Genomic DNA, 20376 nt, shown 5'->3' on the forward strand with positions numbered 1-20376 from the left:
CCTATAAATAAATGTCCATGGAAAACTTGATTGACACTTGAACTGCAAAAATGTGGGGGACATTCCAAGTCTACAATAAAATGACTAGACATAAAAAAAGAGGATGCTGTGAACAAAAGACAAAAGACAAAGCAGGTGATAGAGACAGAACACAAGAGGACCCAGATGTTAGCATTCATAGACAAGGACTTCAAAGCTGCTATTTATAATGTGTTCAATAACTTAAAGGAAAACATGGACACAATGAGTGAACGTATGGGAATACACAACAGAGAAACGGGAACTATAGAAAGGAATCGATAGAAATGAACATTTCCCACCATTTGCTCTAATGGAAGATTAGAGAAGAAGGAAGAAAGGATCAGTGAGTGTGAAGATAGATTAAAAGAAATTATCTAGTCGGAAGCGTGGAGAGAAAGAAGGTAGCAAATAAAGTGGTTAGAGTCTCACTGATAAGTGGGACATGATCAGAAGGCCTGACATACATCGGATTGGAGGCCTCGAAATATAGGAGACAGAAATGGGGAAGAAACAAAGAGTTAAAGAGAAAATAACCTTAATATTTTAAAATTTGATATAAAAAATAAAGTTACAAATGCAAGAAACTCAGCAAACTCCAAAAATAAATAGCAAGAAATTTACATGTGAACACATCAGAGTCACACTGCTGAACACCAATGATGGTGGGAAAAATCTTGTAAATTCTAAAGGAAGAAAAGATTCTATAATGGGATAGTAACACAGACGGGGTATGCCTTGTTATCAGATACTTTGGAGAACAGAAGACAATGAGGCAACCAGCATCTTTAAACTGTTGAAAATAAAAAACAAACAAAAACAATAATGTCTATAGACAATTCTAAATGTCTATAGAAAAAAAAATAGTCTATAGAAATTAAAGCCAAATAAAAGTATTTTCAATAAACCAAGAATGAAAGAATGTGATGTGGAAGACCTGCCTGAGGCCGGGAGCAGTGGCTCACGCCTGTGATCCCAACATTCTGGGAGGCCAAGGTGGAAGGACCGTTTGTGCTCAGGAGTTTGAGACCAGCCTGAGCAAGAGCAAGACCCCATCTCTACTAAAAATAGAAAAACTGAGGTGGTTCCTGTGGCTCCAAGGAGTAGGGCGCCAGCCCCATATACTAGAGGTGGTGGGTTCAAACCCAGCCTGGGTCAAAAACTGCAAAAAAATAGAAAAACTAGCCGGACATTGTGGCAGGTGTCTTAGCTACTTGGGAAGGCAGGAGGATTGCTTGAACCCAGAGTTGGAGGTTGCTGAGAGCTGGGCTGATGCCACGGCACTCTAGCCAGGGTGGCAGAGTGAGCCCTTCACATTAATACATGATACACAATACATAATCAATACATAACAAGCATGGCAGGAAGGTGAAGAAAATGACATAAAATGGGAGTAAAGAGCATGAGAAATGGCAAACGCATTAGTAACAATTTAGCAAAATTATATGTTCTCTTTTACTTTGTTTAAACAACAGTTGATGAATTGTAGTATTATAAAATTACCACACTCTATTATGGAGGTTATAATATAAATAAGATGTAATATCATAAAGAGCAGAATGTAGTTTCAATTGTTTAAAATTATTTGTTGTAAGGTTCTTTCATGTCACACAAGTACTACACTTTTGACTTTTAGTGGATGTGGTTGGAAGCACGTGTATACACACAAACATATACACATACGTATACACATTGGTTGAGGTTTATCCTATAAATGCATGATTGCCAAAACATTAAAAATACAATTATGTACATCATTGTATTGATAGAATAAAAGATAAAAAAAAATGCATCTCAGTACATACAAGAAATAATCATTTAACAAAATTCAACATCTATTCAGAATTTAGAAACTCAGCAAGCTGGGAATGTAGGGGGTTTGCACTAATAAGGGGTTTGAGCTAATAAATCCTCCTGCCTTCCTAAGTAGCTGAGACACCCACCACAATAATCCATCAATAATTTGTAGCTAAAATAATACTGAATGGCTAAGCACTAAATGTTTTTCATTTAAAATTAAGACCGAGGCAAGTGTGTCTAGACCCACCACCTCTCTTAGACATTATACCAGCATTCTAGTCAGGCAGGAATAGGAAACAAAATGCATGCAATTCAGAAAGGACAAATCTGGGCTGTCTTTCATCAGAGGCATTATTGTTTACAAGTACAGAAAACTAAAAAGCAACTCCCGTGACTATAACTGGATTTAGAAAGTCATTGGATACAAAAAAAAAATCTATAAAAGGTAATTTCATTTCTAATAGGAACAAATAATTGAAACATAATATTTTGAAATTTTCTTTTATAATAGTATAAAACATAAGATACTTAGGAACAAATTTCACACAGGTGTGAAAGATTTTAACATGTAAAACTACAGAACTCTGCTGATATGAAATTGAAATAACCTTAAAAGTTAGAATGATATAGCATGTTCAATGATATAGCATGTTCAAAGTATCTTTAAGTTAACAATTTTCTCTAAGATGATGAATGTAATTTCAAAAACTCATAGTGTCTGTAGGTTGATTTTAAAATGTATATGGAATAATGAAAATCTTATAGTCTAAGTTAACCTAACATGCAAAAAGAAAAGGACTGAGAACCACTCAGAAAGTCTTGAAAATAGGAGTAAATTTGAAGGACTCAAATTTGAAGGACTCATTCTACTAGGTTTGAAGACTTATTAGAAAGCTACAAACAAGATCAAGATATTGCTCAGTGGCACATGGTAGATGGCCCAGAAATATGCCCACACGTACGTACGTGATGAATTGATTTTCAAAAGGGCTCAGAATATTCAATAGGTAAAGGAAAGTCTTTGCAACAAACAGCCCTGCAACAACTCAATAAATGCATGGCAAAAAAAAAAAAAAAAAAAGGAATACTGATCCCCATCTCACACCTCATACCGTACGCAGACCTGAATGTGAAATTTTAAAATGTAAAATCTCTAAAAGAAAATAGAAAAATTCTTCATGACTTGGAGGAAGATAAAGATTTCTTAGGACACAGAAAACACTAAATGTCAACAATGAAGATGTTATTAAGAAAATGAAAAGGCAAGCACAGACTGGAGGAAAATCATTTTTGCACACACAGATGTTTCCTGTCTACTATATACGTGTCTGACAGATGATATGGGAATTCTGGCAAATACTATACAGGACCATCACAGGACACTGGCACACATGCTCTATAAGTTCTCTCATATTCTGTACACATAAACACTCTACAGATCAATGAAAAAAGGCAAACAGTCTAATAAAAAAAATGGACAAAAGTTTGAGCAGACAATGTTCCTGTGTATAAGGAAATACACAGATTACCAAGAAGCAAAACAACATTATTTCCATGGTATTTCTGGCAAAACTGTTAATAGCCAACAGTTAATCATGAGGAAATGTGAAACAAACCCAATTTGAGCAACTGGCTACAAAATTACTCTTCAAAAAAAATCAAACTCAAGAAACACAAAAGAGAATGAAGATTATTCCAGATGAAAAGATAATGAAATGATATGGTGAAATGATGTGTCATACTGATTGGACTGGAATGAAGGGACATGATTGGTCAATTGACAGAATTTCAATATGGATTGTGAATTAGATTATAATCCTGCTCCAAAATCGCATTTTACAATTATATTAAGTGTGCACTGTGTGATGATAGAACACATGTATTTTCCTCTATTACATTTATTTAAAGTTCAAGAACAGGCAAAATTAACACATGGCCATAGAAATCAGAAGAGTAGTTGGCTTTGGTGGATGGAGATTGATTGGAAGGAGGCCTTAGGGATTCTTGTGGTAGAAATGTTTTATATCTCCATCATTTTGGTGTATATACAGGTGTGTATATATTTAGCAAAACTCAACTGTATTCCTGAGATCTATACATTTCACTCTTTAAAAGAAATTATGAGTAAAGTATGGCTAAATTTCCTAACCAGATAAAAACACCTGAGTTTGCAATGCTTACTGTAAAACCAGTGCAAAGAAATTTGCAGCTAACCACACCCAGCAAAAATTAGAAGATGAATAAAAATAATCTCAATCCCCCCAGTCATTCAACACGAATTATGTACAACGAATAACAGTCATAATGACATCTTACCTCTCTGTAAATTTAAATGCAGAGTGTGATGAGGTCATGTCTGCAGAGTCTTACAGGCAAAAGCACGGATTTTTCATTTTAATATTTTAAGGTTCTTTTTCCACTGAAAGTAAAAGACAAATGTTTGCAATCCAAGGACATGGTGGTATGCTTCTTATCAATGCATCTGGGGGAAAAATCATATTTGGGCATCTTTGACCACCTAAAATACAAGTTGGGGTGAAGAAGTGAGATTCTGAAATTTGGGAATAGATGGGAGAGGAATGTGGGGAAGGGCAGCAGCTCAGCCCTGAGGCCCACCATGAGGCCCACACGGCTGGCCTTCCCGGTCACAGAAGGAGGCCACAGTGACACTGTCCCACAGGGGTATTTAGAACTATTAACAGTTATCTTGCCCTGGCAGAATGGCAAGCTAGCCTCAATTCCTCCCCCTTTATGTAATCTACACTTTGCTGTTTTTCAACTAAGATATATTACTTTTATAATCAAAATTAAAAACTAAAGAAACATTGGATCTATTAATCATGATGGGACAAATCCTTAAGGGAGCACAAAAATTCTCTTGGCAGCAAAACATATCCCCTCCAGCAAGGTTGATTACCAGGCACAGAAATCCTGTTGCACACAGTCACAATTATGTCAAAATGACCCACTTATGCCTAGAAAAAATATGTCACAATGTTGATTTGTATGCCCAAGGCTGCTTGGTCTATTGGTGACTTTTCTTCTTTCGATTTTCATATATTTCCTTTAATATGCATACATCCTTTAATACGTTTCTTTTTTAACAGAAACACATATTTTAAAAAACATGCATGTGTGGTTATTACTAACATTACAATATAATAAGAGGAAAACAGTCCATTTATATGACAGAAAAATAATGGAATGGAAAATTTGATTTTTCCTAAACATATTAGAAATTCCTATGGAACCTACTCTAGGATTACGATTCTAGTTTGCTGTGACAGTCCTGGGGCGTACCCGATCTTTTGGGATAATGATTAGTAGTACCCATGTCACTCTGAAAGTTGTCCCAGATTGGATGTTAAATTATATGACCACCCTACTTAAGATATCTTTAGAGACATTTAACACATGATACTTAATATAAAGTTTATTTAGCTTCTACCCATTCTTAGAGACTTCATAGAAATTTACATGCAATTACCATTTGTAATTAAAACTATAAAAGATTATTTCCTATGAGAAAATAATGAGTGTGAGATAATGAGTCTGCCAGTAGTTTCCTTTGTTCCTACAACAATTCTCTGGTGAAAAATCTCTAAATAACTTGAGAGAAGTAAAAAGCTAAAATGACTGTAAATTTTGGGGGGCAGTGGTATTTCCTCTCTAACTTTGAGTGGGGATATACCAGTTTTAAACTAGAGATTTTCAGGGAGCTTTCATTGTTTATCCTGGTCATCTGGGTTGCATTACCATTGATCTTGTTAAGACAACCAGGAAATATTAGAGTAATTTATAGAAGTTTGCTAATACTATGCTTACCAGTTTTGAAAATAGTGAAATTTCATTCTAATTAGGGATTTCAGTTTATCAATAACACCGGCCCTTTTTAGGCAACATGTAAAATCACTACACCTGCCTCCTAACCACTGAATAAGTGTATTTGGCAGTTGTTCAATTATCTGTATGTGCCACTTCCTTCCATAATTTGTTTTCCTGCAGATGGAACTCCCAAAATTATTTCTGCCTTCAGTGAAAAGGTGGTGAGTCCGGCAGAGCCAGTTTCCCTTATGTGCAATGTGAAGGGGACACCTCTGCCCACCATCACATGGACGCTGGATGACGACCCCATCCTTAAGGGTGGCAGCCACCGCATCAGCCAGATGATCACGTCGGAGGGGAACGTGGTCAGCTACCTGAACATCTCCAGCTCCCAGGTGCGGGACGGGGGAGTCTACCGCTGCACGGCCAACAACTCGGCAGGAGTCGTCCTGTACCAGGCTCGAATAAACGTAAGAGGTGCTTGTCAAATCAGCTCCTCAAAAAAACACACATAACTCATTGTAGTGGAGAAGAAGGTTTCTGGATGCAGCGAGCTGAGTCTTGGAATGCCAAAACGGATTAACTGTCGCTTCCCATTTCCTACCCTTTCCTTCCTACTCAGGAATGGCACTGATTGGGTTGATGTTGGAAATGACGTTTGGGTTTCTTTAGTCAGCTTGTTCCCTTTTTTCCGTCTTTCCTTTCTGGTTTGTGCAGCACCCTTTCTGTTCCCTTCTGTTCCGTCTCACTATGTTCACGGTAAACCTCCTGTACATGGTATTAAACTTACATCCATGGTGCAGAGTGACATAACTTCCATCTTCATCATTTTACAGAGAGTTGAACCATCGATCAATCACTACCAGTGTTTCCACCAGAAGAGTGCGATTGTTCAGTACAGACTAATTACTTCTATTGATCAGATTGCCTTTTACCTTGTAATTCACATTTTAATAGAAGTAGCTGATAAAGTGTTTAACACTCATCAAAGTCATTCTCAGAATAAGAAAAGAAAAGAAAAACCTTCTTAGGGAAAAATACCACATACAAAAATATTTATTTAACTGAAAAAGATATGCTTACATGAAAATAATCTACATATTATAACTCAAGGGAAAGTGTACCCATTTCCCCACATGAGATGTACACTTAAATTATTTTCAAGAGTTTCTTTGTGTCTCTGCAGGGCCTGCAAGCATTCGACCAATGAAAAATATCACAGCAATAGCAGGACGGGACACGTACATTCACTGTCGAGTGATTGGCTATCCATATTACTCCATCAAATGGTACAAGAACTCTAATCTGCTTCCTTTTAACCACCGCCAAGTGGCATTTGAAAACAACGGAACTCTCAAACTCTCTGATGTACAGAAGGAAGTTGATGAGGGGGAATACACGTGCAATGTGCTGGTTCAACCACAACTCTCCACCAGCCAGAGTGTCCACGTGACAGTGAAAGGTAAACCACATTCTCCCCATCCCCACCCAGCTCACTCCGGAGCCCAACTCTTTCACTAGACCAGCAGCTAGTGTTGTGGGGTGAGAAAAGATCACATGGCCACATTAAAGTGTCCAAATGGAGTCTTTTATTAGCCGGCCGGCAGCTGACTCTATAGTCTTAGAAAAGGACCGAGGGATCATCCTGGATCTAAACATTTTCAAGGTATCTACAGGGTGGACTACATGAGCTGATGCAAGCAAGCAGGCAACCCATTCTATCCGGTCAGTTCACAGAAGCTGATATGGCAGTTAGCAATTATGCAGCTGCAAGATTTAAAAAAAAAAAATTTATCAGGAGGTCGCAGCCTCCTTGTTGATGTAACCAACCTTCACAAAAGTAGACTGTGTATTTGCGATTAGCAGATAAGTAACAACTTTTTATAATAGAAGCTCAATAAGTTCTTATCCCATTTCTCCATTTCTTCCCTGTGCCCTGTGCCCTGTGTCCTGTTACAGGAACTGGGTTCAGGAGAGGGCAGGGGTGTCCCATCCCCCTCTCTCCGTCTCACTAGGTCTAGAGTAACCTAACAATCTGCATGTTTAGAGTAACAGCATAAAGACTAAAGAATGACATGTTACAGTAGGTGTCCTCTTTACTACTGAATCTTACAAGACCGATACATGATATAATTTTCCCTCCATGTAAAGTTTGAGTTTGGTTTTCCAGAGGACATGTGTTATTAACATCCCCATAGAAAAAGGAAACCCATCGTTGGCTTGGTAATCTAGTTATACATCAGATAATCATAAAACACAATTCTTTATCTAAAACCTCCTAAAAGTGAATTCTTTTAGAACCCAACTAGAAGAAGTTCTCGGTTAATGGATGAGGATTTCAAACAAGCTTCTTAGCTGGAGTAGATATAGGAAGTATATATTCAAAGGGTGTCGTGGAAAGTTTCCCTGATTACATTATCCTTTATATCAGGATGTAGATTGTCATGAATCAGGATGATCTTTGGAGATGCTGCGATTCAACCCTAATTTTTTCTTTAACCAGTAAAGACCAATAAAGTGACAAGAACCTCCCAGGGACATGCAGCTTTATAGTGGTGGATGCTGAGAACCCATTTCTTCCATTCCCCAAGTCAGTTTCCTCAGCTGAATATAAAGTAAAAAAGTTTAATTACATAAGTAATCTACTTGAAGTAGATCATAAAAATAAATCTGATATGTTATAAAACAATTTCCAAAATCTATGGAGGCCATGTCTAGACATGCGGAAATGCCTATCCAAGCCACCCACATTGTTCTCCCAGGTATTAAAATAGCCTTTTGTTGTCCTGGTGACAAAGTTGCATAGGTTTCCTGGGGTCTTTCTCAACTTTCCCCCTCCCCAAACCCTGTTAGTGTGACTATTTTAGGAATACCTACAAACATATACACACACACACACAACATGTATGTATATGAAGTCATGTGTTATGTTTTAGATGTATTATATGTTAGGTACATTTGCCTCATTTTGAATAATTTTGAATCTTTTTTTTTTAACCATGCATCTTAAACATTTTCTCCAATCATTACAAACTCTTGACAAGCCAGGCTGGTAGCCACAGCATGAAGGTTCATCTCATGCTTGTATTTATTGCTCAGCCATCATTGACTGGACACCTGCTCCATGCAGGTGTCACACTAGGCACCGAGAAACACGGTGATAAAGGTGGACAAATCGTTTCCCTCCAAGAGCTCTCTTTTTCAGTTAGGACAGGCAAAAAATGAACAAATAAAAAACAAGTGAATAAAGCAAAAGTAGCCCCCCCACCCTAATAGTATTTGATGTTATGCATAGATTTAAAACATGGCAGTAGTTTAATAGTTGCAATAAATGGGATGGAGAATCAGATGCCATATCGATACATTTTTTATACTCTGCTCTCTTAAAGTTCATTGGTCTAACATGCCTTTTGAATGAAAACTTTAGCCACACATGATTTTGTAACAGGATAAATTGATGGTTTGCAAATTGTTGGTGTGCTGTGTTAAGTGGGTCTTCCAAATGTTGACACAATTTATTATACAGTATCAAAATATCATGTTTGTTAATGTCACCATGATCTTATCAGAAAAGCCTTCAAGTATTGGTAAGCTGTCAAACTTGTGGTGACAGATGTCAGTCCTCTAAAATTATATTCTTGGCTTGAAAGTTTGAATTTTATTATTTGCAACAAACACTGTTAGTTGTGATATTGAGAGTAATGGGTTCATTTCTCTTTCTTTCAAGAAAATGTTTACCAAATAGACAAGTCCGAGTAACTATAGTCAGCTGTTAGGTAGCCGGTGTTTGAAAAAAGAAATGGAATTCCATGAGAAAAGCAACTAGCTGAGCTTGTATCTCAAATGAGCTCACAAATGTTTTCCTTTAGGACAAACTTTCTGCTCACTAAGCAGCAGAAACACCATATGTATTCTTCCCTTGTTATTACACAGAACATAAAACATTAAAAATGACATGAGCCTGAGAGTCAAGATGTAATCAAAAGTTATTGTTTCTGTTGCTTCACCAAGTGTTTTTAATGAATCTGTCCTAAAGACAGATAAGGCAGGTGTGTGGTAGTGAGTGACACATTTTGGTGGCATTGCCACAATTGTGCTAAGCCCCAGAAGTCTCCGCCATCATTGCTTTCGCTCCAGCAGGGCAACTTGGGTGGAAGGATAATTCTGCTTAAGCCTGTCTAGGACTTACCTACTGCAAAATTTTACATTCTGAATTTCTTTTTTTTTTTTTTACATTTCATTTATTTTATTAAATCATCAACACATAGATCATGTATACATTAATTCATTTAGGGGGTACAATGTGCTGATTTCTTATAGAATTTGGAATGCTTACATCACACTGGTTAATATATACCTCATCTCATTTACTTAAGTATTAAGACATTTATACTCTGTACTTAATAGACCTGACATGTACCCTTGCATTATACACCATAGGTGTGATCTTACCATTCACCCTCCCTCGATCTGACCTCCCCCCTCCCCATCTTCTCTCGTCCCTCCTTCATCTTGGGCCATAGTTGTGATCTAATCTTCATATGAAAGTGTGAGTGATTGTGAATTGGTTTCATAATAGTACTGAGTACATTGGATATTTTTCTTCCATTCTTTTTTTGATTATTAAATCGTAACTGTGTACATTAATGCCATCATGGGGCACCATACAGTGGTTTTATAGACCGTCTGACACATTTTCATCACACTGGTTAACACGGCCTTCCTGGCATCTTCTTTCTATATGCTGTGCGGGGCATCTTTCCCATGTTCACATGGATGGCATCTGAGCAAAGATATTTTCAGTAATTCAGTTTAAGATACCACTTGTATTTCTTATTTAAAACAATTTCTAACTTTCAATACATAGTAATAATTATATACCATTAATAATTTTAGCCTTTACTCAGAAAGGTCTTAACCAACTTGACTTCTGAACACTTAAATGTGGATTTTAAAATATTTTCAAATGTACTATGTAAGTGAAATCATACCCCAGTGGCCAGGACCATAGTTCTTAAAGACGTTGTAAAAATGAATAACCTTTACTATTTTTAATCATGCGATATTAGGAAAGAGGATGAAGGAACCAATGGAATTGTAAGAGAAAAAGTGGCATTTTGACTCATTTCAATCTTGTAGACCAGGATTGGAAAACAGTCCTTCTTATCTTGGTCATCTGCACGCTGCCCCATTACCTTTCCTGTTAGGCCACAGGAATATTTTATCTGGGCAATTGTAAAAGAGCAACCTGATGCCTCATAAGTTGGCTAAGTAGAGTATAAATGACTTAACACAACGACTTAATAAGTGAGGTGAAGGCTGTGTTAACCAGTTTGATGCAAGCATTCCAAATTGTATATAAAATCAGCACATTGTGCCCCATAAAAGCAGTAATGTTTAATGCAGTAAATTAAATGTAAGTAGAAATGAACTCACTCAATCCCAGCAATAATGCAGCAAACTGAAAAACAAGTCTTTAAATCTAGTTTCCAGGAGGTTCTCCTTTCACACTGAATATCCTAGTGAAGTGGGTGTGTGTGTGTTCAGGTGACAATCGGAAGCAATGCTGTTTTTCCATCATGTCTTTTTTGGTAATAATCATGACCTCTGCTTATTTTGTAGCATATTCTGGGAAAACTTGAAAAAATAAAACAAAGACTGGTGTAAATAACGAGCTTATCATCAGTGGTGGCTGACACTTAAGCAGTTCTCAAATGTATTTAACTATCTACAACTGCAATTTTGCTGCCTCCAAACATAGAGGCAGAAGTAACAGTGAGATCCCTTCTTTCACTTCATTTCTGTAAGAAGCAGTTTTATATCTAACACATTCCAAAGCTTTGCCTTTCCCCTTTTGGGTGCCACATTGAACTTGAAAGGTGCCTAATTGAGTGTTTTCATTGCTGGGGACCAACACTTGCAGGAAAGTTAATTGGCCGCTAGATAAAAATGTCAGCTTCTATTTATATTTATATAAAACATCATAGTTTACAAAACACTTTCGTATGTGTCACCTTAATTAATGCTCCACAGTGACTCAGATGTAATGTAGATAAAGCACAATGTAATGTAGATAAAGCACAATCAGAGACAGAGAGGACAGGAGAGAGGAGACTTGTACAGTATAATTCTCTCCATCCGGTAATGTGCTCAAGGCTCAAATGCAGATCTTTGGATTCCAAAAGACAAGAAGCTCATGTTGCAATGGGAAGCCAGGGTGGGAGTGAAGAATGAAGATGAAGAACCCAGGAAGAAAGCTATTTAAAAATCGAAAAGGGAGGCTATTTAAAAAGTAGGGAAAAAAATATGAAGGGACCAACTTAAGAGAAAGAATGCATTGAATTGGAGAGATAAGAGGAAGGCCTTGGATTTGGTGAAGGACGGTGGGTAGGACCCAAAAGAGGATTCCAGAGGTTCTGGTTGGGATGATGGAGAGCCTGAGCGTGTGTTCTGAAATGTCAGTGGCCCGGAGGGAGCCGCAGGGAGGTGGGTTTGCTAGAAAGTGTCTGTGGATCACCATTCTGGATTCAGACTATGGGAATTTTGAATGTAGATTTGGGGAGCCAGCTAACTTAACAGCAACAGTTGAAACTGTAAGTGGACGAGTCTCAGACCCATCAGGTTTTGGAATGGCATTTTATAGGTTTGTAGATTGACGTGGGCCACTTGTGAGATCAGATGACAGTGCTGGAAACGCAGACAGCCACCCTGAGCGGTCACTCTTTCGCGCTTCATTCCACTTCTACATTCAAAGCACTTCCCTGCTCTCATTTAAAACGGCTCTTCTCCCGGCCCTCCTTCTGGGAGAAGGGGAACTTAGGTGTCACTGCCGGGTATCCAGCTTCTGGACAGTGGCCTTTTGCACACTGTGTTCTGGAGCTCTACTGGGACACTGTTCTGCACGTTCTGACATAAAAATCCTGCCTCCACTGCGGCTTTTTGTCCTGTGCCGTCCCTCCTCTGTCACTGTGACTGCCTGGCTGCACCGCTGTTGGCACAGCCAGGAAACGGATGCTAAATTTAAACAGCGCTGAGAGTGGGTCTGTTCTTCCGTCTCTGTGTGAGACGCAGGATGAGCCGTCTAAGGACATCATTCTTCAAGGGCTTCTGATGACTAATGTCTTCTGGCCTGGGTGGACAGACAGCTTTGCACCTGCTAGCACCTTGGCAGTGCCCACACTCCCATTTTCTGACATTCGTTCGTTTATCGTTCCATCCAGAGCACCATCGCCCTCCACTGGGCAGCTCTGTAAGGGGGGACGAACCTTTCTGTCCTTATCCGTCACCTTGGTCCATTCTCTCCTGCTGTCTCTCTAGTTACTGGAGTTATTTACAACACTGGTCATAGAAAGTGCACATTTCATGGTTCTTTTCTCTTTCAGTCCCTCATTAAAGATGAATGATGTTTAATTTAGGCTCCTATTTGCTGGTGTTGTTTGTGTGTGGCCATACATTACAGGTTTTTGCCAAATGTTTATTTTTCAACAACTACTTAGGGAATGCAGAGTTTCCATTATAAATAAGAAAAAATAGACCCAGGGGAGAATGTAACAGTAATACATTACATACGTAATTTGTTCATGGTAACTTATGATTTCAAATGGGAACTTAAATTCTTTTTAATTTAAGACCCTAATGTAAGGAAAGAAGGCTAAGGAAGTGGGAGCTTTCGCTGTCTCTCCTTTCCCGACTCCCCAGGAAAGCATTCATGCCTAAGCCTTCCTCAGCAAATGCCTTTGCTCCACAGACCTGCAGGTTTATGCTCTTGAGTGTCTACAGAAGTGATGTGGGATGTCGGGACTGAGCTCGGAGCTCAGCTCATGGGTTTTCTTTCCTTCAGACATGTTTTTCCTGGAAGTAGAAAGACTTATAACTCTTGGGTTCTAGAAAAGGGAGCAGGTACCTTAGTAAAAACCCTTTATTAAATATTTTAAAATAATATTTCAAATTATTTCACCTTAGCTAGAGGGGAAAAAAAGAGACCACATATAGGATTTTTTTGTGATACAGAAGAATGCTGTGTATATGTAATTTTTTTACATTGATAGAGCAAATTGTACTTACTGTGTCCAATATGAAGTTTTGAAGTATGTGCATTGTTTTGCCCAAATTTTTGAGGGGAAAATAAAAAGAATGCATATTATACATAGGGTATTGCTAATTCCAAATGTATATAAATATTTTTAATTCATTTAGTTATGTTTATGCATTAGAAGTGTAACTTTAGGAAGTAATAATGATATCTGTATGTAAAATAATACCCCAGAATACAATGATTAGTTTCATTGAATTTGGGATGAATTTACGACAAATTTATTTTCATCAAAGAGTGACGGGTCTCTTTGCATGCACAGTAGGAAAGTACCAGCAATCTAGCTGATATTTTAAAAATATCCATTGGAAAATCCACTGGAAAACATCAAAATGGTTTTCATACACTGCAAGCTTCAAGCTAACGTTGATTAACTCCACCACGGAGTGTGGCAACGGAGCTGCGAGAGGCACTTTGGGCCTTCTTTATTTTACATAAAATTTCTTGTACCCTAATATGGTAAAAATAAATGCTAAAATTTCTTTACAATATAAAACACAAAAATATAAACAAATAAAAATTTGATTTAAGAAATTGAAATGAAAAATTTACTTCATTTTTTTGGCCAAAAACACGGGAGTCCATTTTCCATGGAAGAGCATTGCCCACAGAAACATACGGTGTGTACATTATGGGATGGCTAAATCTGGCTAATTGACATATGCATTCTTCATACAATTATCATTTTTGTGGGGAGAAAAAACTTTGCCTTCACTTTTTTAGCAGTTCTCAAGAATACAATATACTATTAACTATAGTTGCCATGTTGTGCAATAAATCTCTTGAACTGTTTCCTTCTGTCTAACTCACACTTTGTGTCCCGAGACCAATGTCTCCTCAAACACCACAGCCCCTGATAACCACCATTCCTTCTGTGAGATCAACTTTTTTTAAAGATTCTGTGAATAAGTGAGATCATGTTATCTTTCTGTACCTGGATTCTTTTACTTAATATAATGTCCTACAAGTTCATCTTATTGTTGCAAATGACAGGATTTCCTTTCTTTTTTTTTTTAATAGATTCTTTTTTTATTATTTTTTTAATTTTTTTTTAATTTTTTTAATTATTTTTTTTGTGGTTTTTGGCCGGGGCTGGGTTTGAACCCGCCACCTGCGGCATATGGGACCAGCGCCCTACTCCTTGAGCCACAGGCACCACCCCTTTTTTTTTTAAGGCTAAGTAGTGCTCTGTTGTGTACAGACACCTTTTCTTTAACCAAATACATAACTTCAACAGAATTGCACACATGCATACATTTATATGTATTATATTTATAAAGGTACATCTATATTACATATAAATATAAGACACATGTGTTAAATATACATATATTTATATACATTGTATTCATATACATCTAGATAGAAAAAATTATCTATATACATTATATATGTGCTTATAGATGAGTAAGTAGATATTACAATTACGGAGTCTTAGGACTATAAATGAACTTGGAGTTCACCCAGAGCAGCCTCCATGGGATACTCAGCATGTGCCTGGACCTACCCCGTGTTTCTCTAGGCTCTGTCTGCTCAGTCTGTGCAGCGTAAGCCCTTCCAGTATCTGCACGGCTGTGACGCTCCGATAGTTCCTCCTCCCGTCCGGTACAAATTGTGTTTGCTGGCTCTTCCCTTCTTCCTGGTTCCATTATTCCCTTTAGGGCAACACTGAACAGCTCCCTTCTCTTCTTGTAAAGCTACCAACCATGCAGAACAGGGCGCCCCTGTCTTCCCTGCTAACAACCTATTTATTCAACTACTTTGTATGCAGCAGGGGTCAGCGGGCACTTCCTTTGTAAGGACACACTGACGTGTCTGTTTACTCTCCAAGAACTCAGCCCTCTGGCACTTTCAGATTTATAAAAGAGGGAAATGAGAGTGCCACCTCCATCTGGAGGACTAGACTTCTCTGTTGGGACTCTTGTCCTGCTGTTGAGTCATGGTGCTGGGCTCACCAACAAAAATTCCTAACGCTGCCATCCATCCATCAGCCGGGACTTTGTTCTGTTTTGTCAGCGTTTGGGCTATACCACACCACTGTCATCAGTGCGTGCTAAGCTCCCTATTTTGTTTTATTTTGATTTGTCTCTTTTTTTGACCATCCACCAATTTGGGGATCATTCTATACATATGAGTGCTTAATATATTTATTTAAATCTACTTAATAAATTTATATATTTAATCTACTTAATGTATTTATTTCAAGTCTATTTAATGTATCTATTTTAGATCTTTCTAATGGCCTCTCTCTCTATATGTATGTGTGTATATATGTGTATACATAGGTTTATACAGGCACATGTGCATATATTTACACGAAGGTTGACATATGTACACATAGGTTTATATACATGTGTATATATACATACATAGATTTATGTATGTGTGTTTATATATATATATAGGTTTATATATGCGTGTGTGTCTGTATAGGTATATATAGGTTTTTCCCCAACTCTCTGACTCTGTACATATACTACTATGAATATCCCGTAAATGAGTACATGTGTAATGTTTTTCTTTTTTTTATGTTTTTAATAGTAGCATGGGGCCAGTAATACAATTATCAGGTCATAGAATTTAACTGAACTTCATTAATAATTGCGCAGCTACTCTGCAAAATTCCTAATGGTGCGTGCTGCCATCAACTATGAATGAGAGGTCCCTTTTCTCCTCCTCCTAGTCAATAGTTGCTTCTATCTCTGTTTCTGAGTGTTGCAAATCTGGCTGATGTGAAGTAGACTTCATTTTAGTTTGTTTTTCTCCCCTCACTAGAGTCAAATGACTCCTTCCACTCACTAGACCTCTGGGCACCCAGCTACCCGTTTTCTTTGCCCATTGGCCATCAGCCTTGTTCTCCCAGCTGCACTGCAGCTCTGCAGTGTGAGCAGGAAGTCCTTCTGACTAGGCATGGCTTTGACTATCTTTTCCAAGACTGTCTCTTGTCTCTGTCTTCACTGGAATCTGGTGTTAGAAGTTACAGAATTCATGAAGATCATCCCACCTGTTTTCTGTATTTGCTCTGTATCTTTATTTCTAGTGTCTACACTTAAGTCTTCAAGCCACATTGAGCTTCATAAACATTGTAAAGGCCGGGTCCAGACTTTTTTATCTATGCTGAGTCAGTTTCCCAATATTCTTTTTTAAATGACCCATGTTTTCCTCTACTCTTCATATCCTGAAATACCATGATGGCTTTGTCAGAGGCAATTAGTTCTGTGAAATGGATTAAATTTTTCTCTCTGGATGCTTCACCTATTTTTAAAAATAAGGTTTGTTTTCTCCTTGTAGTTGTTGAGCACACATTTATCTATGCATTAGGTTAAACTGAACAATGATATTGTTCATCTCTAGCTTTGCTTGTTTTTTATGCTTTTCATTGATCAATTATGAAAAGGTTGTTAATATTAAGAAATATACTGTTTGCATTTTTCTGCTGTGAACTCTGATTTTTTTCTTCTACGAATTATATGATTGACAGATTACTCTTCTTGGCATTTTTATCTCACACTTCCTGGGTGCCTCCCCCCATTTCTTTAACTCCTACTCTCCTGCAATCTTTTATTTTGTGATGTTATTCAAACCCAACTTTTAATCCTGTGTGTGAGAGACTTTTGAGTCACATTAAACATATATTTATTTTAATTAATCTTACATCAATAGTTATTCTACCCAAATTATTTCCTATTATCTATTTCCTGGTCTCTCTTAGTTCACACTAGACTCTCTGAAATACTGACAGTGATGATTACCATAAATTCCATTTATTCTAAATCCGTGGTTCTCAACCTTCCTAATGCCGCAACCCTTTTAATACACTTCCTCACGTTGTGGTGACCCCCAACCATAAAATTATTTTCGTTGCTACTTCATAACTATAATTTTGCTACTGTTATGAATCATAATGTAAATATCTGATATGCAGGTGACCCCCCAAAGGGGTCGTGACCCACAGGTTGAGAACCGCTGTTCTAAATGGTCATAAATGTGCTGGAATTACATATCCATGGATATGGATTTCATTGTGCAAAGTTCAATTAGGTCAAAGAATTGGCTACTTTATTCAAGAAAGAGCTAGTTACTTCTTATGATCTAGGCTTGGGAACAAAATACATCGCTTTTGCTGAACAGAATTTTTCAAATTGTCTACAATTAACAAAAATACCTGGAAGATTTCACTCTGAATCTTTCACTTAAGGAATCAGAATGTGTCAATGCTGAAAATTATCTTGTCTGAATCCTTGTGAAAAAATTGAGACTCAGAGTTGTATGGAGACTTGTTCAGGGACACACAGCAGCTGGCCTGCAAAAGTCGAGAGTGGTCCGTGGAATTAGTTTTACACAGATTTATGTTGACGTGAGTATTGTGTGGGTGGGCTGTAGAGGGACACATCTCTTACTGATCGATTTTCAGTTATTTTAAAATATCATTCCTTCATTGTGTTACTAATTCAGTGTCCTGAAACTTGTCCACATCACTTAGCTGACATAAGCTTTGTTGAAACATTATGGCTACCTTTTTATACGCTTCTTTTCACTACGACATATTTGAGTCCTTAAGAAATACGGTCACTTCAAGACAGTTATGATTAATAACCAAGCTTCTGAAGAGAGATGACCTTTTTAAAGTCAAGGCGACAGAAAATACTTCTCAGGTAAATAATACGCCATCACAAATAATTCTTATAAAGAAGGTAATTGGAGAAAGAAACTGAATTTTAAAATGCACACCAGTGACTTTATGAATCTTGTTTCTCCCTGTCATTGAGCCTAGCTGTCATTGCCTCTGACTGGCGTCACACGGCTTGCTTTCTTTTCTATCAACTTACATATAAACAAAAATGAAAGAGCTGCAACCCACCTGGATGAGACTTTTCTCCAGCTGGATAATGACCACATGAGCTAGGTTTCATTTTCTTGATGCCAGGATGGTTCAAATGGATTTTTCTTTTAATAATGAAGACACAGCTTGGTAACTCAGAACAGCTCCTTGGTTTAATCACAGAGTCTTCTGTGCAGACATATCCCTGCCTTCACTCAGGAAGCCCAACCCGCCATCCTACTCATACCAGCGCGACTTCAGTTTAAATACAGTAGTTGTCATGAGTTGTGAAATCATTCATCATTTTTAAGTGGTGAAGAAACTCTATTTATTTCAGTGTAATGCGATTATGGTTTTAAAATATCTTCCTTAAAAAAAAAACCTTAAAGAAACATTTTGTCTGGCTAAAGATTAGGATCCCTGCAAGAACCATCCAGTTTCTTCCATCCTATCCCCCGTCAAGTGTCTGGCTCAGGCTATTATAGGCAGTTAAGGAAATACCGTCATGCTCCTCAGAGCTGGTTCTATTCTTTAAAATCTCCAAATTCCAAGTAGTTCATCTTTTCTCTTTGTTCTGTCTAACTAGCATCTTTTCTGCTCAAGAAAACAATTCTGTATTGTGCCCTGAAGATGATTTTGTTTTCCCTAAAACATTTTAATTGTTTTTTTTTTCTTTTCACCCATAGACTTACTTGATAATTTTAAGTAATCTTTGGCAAAAAAAAAAAATTATTTCTCTTACCTACCTCCTTATGTTGTCTCAGTGATGGCTCTATAGCCCTTCCCACAATCTGGCTGTCCCAAACAAGCATCCTGTACAAGAACGACCTTGTTTGAAAGTCATCATGAAAGAGTTCGTTACTCTCATCCCTGACTTAGTCCAAACACCAGCTGTGAAGACAACATTCTAGCTCTGAGAACTGGCTAAATTTGTAGCAGCCTGATGAGTAAAAACAACCAAACACAACACACACAGGGTTTTTGTTTGTTTGTTTGTTTTTTAGGTAATGAGCAGAACTCTTAAAATCAAATTTTCAAACGATTTTTTACCTTGCTTCTACCTTTCCTTTTCTATTTTGCAGGAAAATAGCAAGGTACTGTTCGTTTGTGTAAAGGGCTCTTACTGAGAGAGCCCCCAGCACACATGACAATCCTCCCTTAGTCATAATATAAAATGAGCAGAAGTGACAGGTGGATGGAGGGAAGATAGGAGGCCTGGTTACAAATGGGCCTGTTTTTGTTCCCAGTGGTGCATGACACTTTGACTTTGATGCAGCCCACTATTGCAGTCAGGTTCTTTGGGGAGCAGAGGCCAGACTGTAGCAAGTGTGCAGGACGTGTGACGCAGAGTGCCAGCCAGTTGCCCCCTGTGAAGGTCCGGAAGGAAGAAGAATCGGGTGAAGGAAGGTGCAGGCCAGGGACAGCCTCATCTGACTCACCAGGGCGCTCTGCAGCTGGAGTAGACTTTCCAAGGTGTCCTGGTTTGGGGCATAGTTGCCCTCCTCAGTCAGGCCTTGGCTGTGGGGCACTCAAAACCGTGCTGTCCTGGGGTGACGTGAATCCCCGCAACTGAGACAATATCTGAAGTAGCTGACAATGAAGAGGGTGCCCGTGACGTGAACCAAGAGTAACAGGTCTTTTCAAGAATCCGGCGTGCATCTCCCTGTACATCAACTGCTGTCACTCAACAGATCTCTTTAGTTTTGTTCAGGTTATCTTTGTACATCTGCTGTTAATGAGATCAAGAGATAATAGGATGGCCACTACCAACAAGAGTGTGGGGACGGGGGAAGGACCTACAGACAAACAACCACAGTGT

The 20376-nt window shown here is 38.1% G+C and overlaps 1 protein-coding gene across 3 annotated transcripts in view; it reads left to right on the plus strand.

Annotated features, from left to right (window-relative positions):
- DSCAM (DS cell adhesion molecule) overlaps positions 1 to 20376 on the plus strand; it is a 738786-nt gene that overhangs the window by 440768 nt on the left and 277642 nt on the right. For all 3 annotated transcript variants that reach the window (XM_053565720.1, XM_053565722.1, XM_053565721.1), the window contains 2 exons: positions 5824 to 6120; positions 6830 to 7105. In XM_053565720.1, the coding sequence (XP_053421695.1) occupies positions 5824 to 6120; positions 6830 to 7105 (573 nt within the window). The remainder of the gene's footprint in view (positions 1 to 5823; positions 6121 to 6829; positions 7106 to 20376) is intronic.

Source organism: Nycticebus coucang, chromosome 16, assembly GCF_027406575.1.
Source record: "Nycticebus coucang isolate mNycCou1 chromosome 16, mNycCou1.pri, whole genome shotgun sequence".
NCBI lineage: Eukaryota > Metazoa > Chordata > Mammalia > Primates > Lorisidae > Nycticebus > Nycticebus coucang.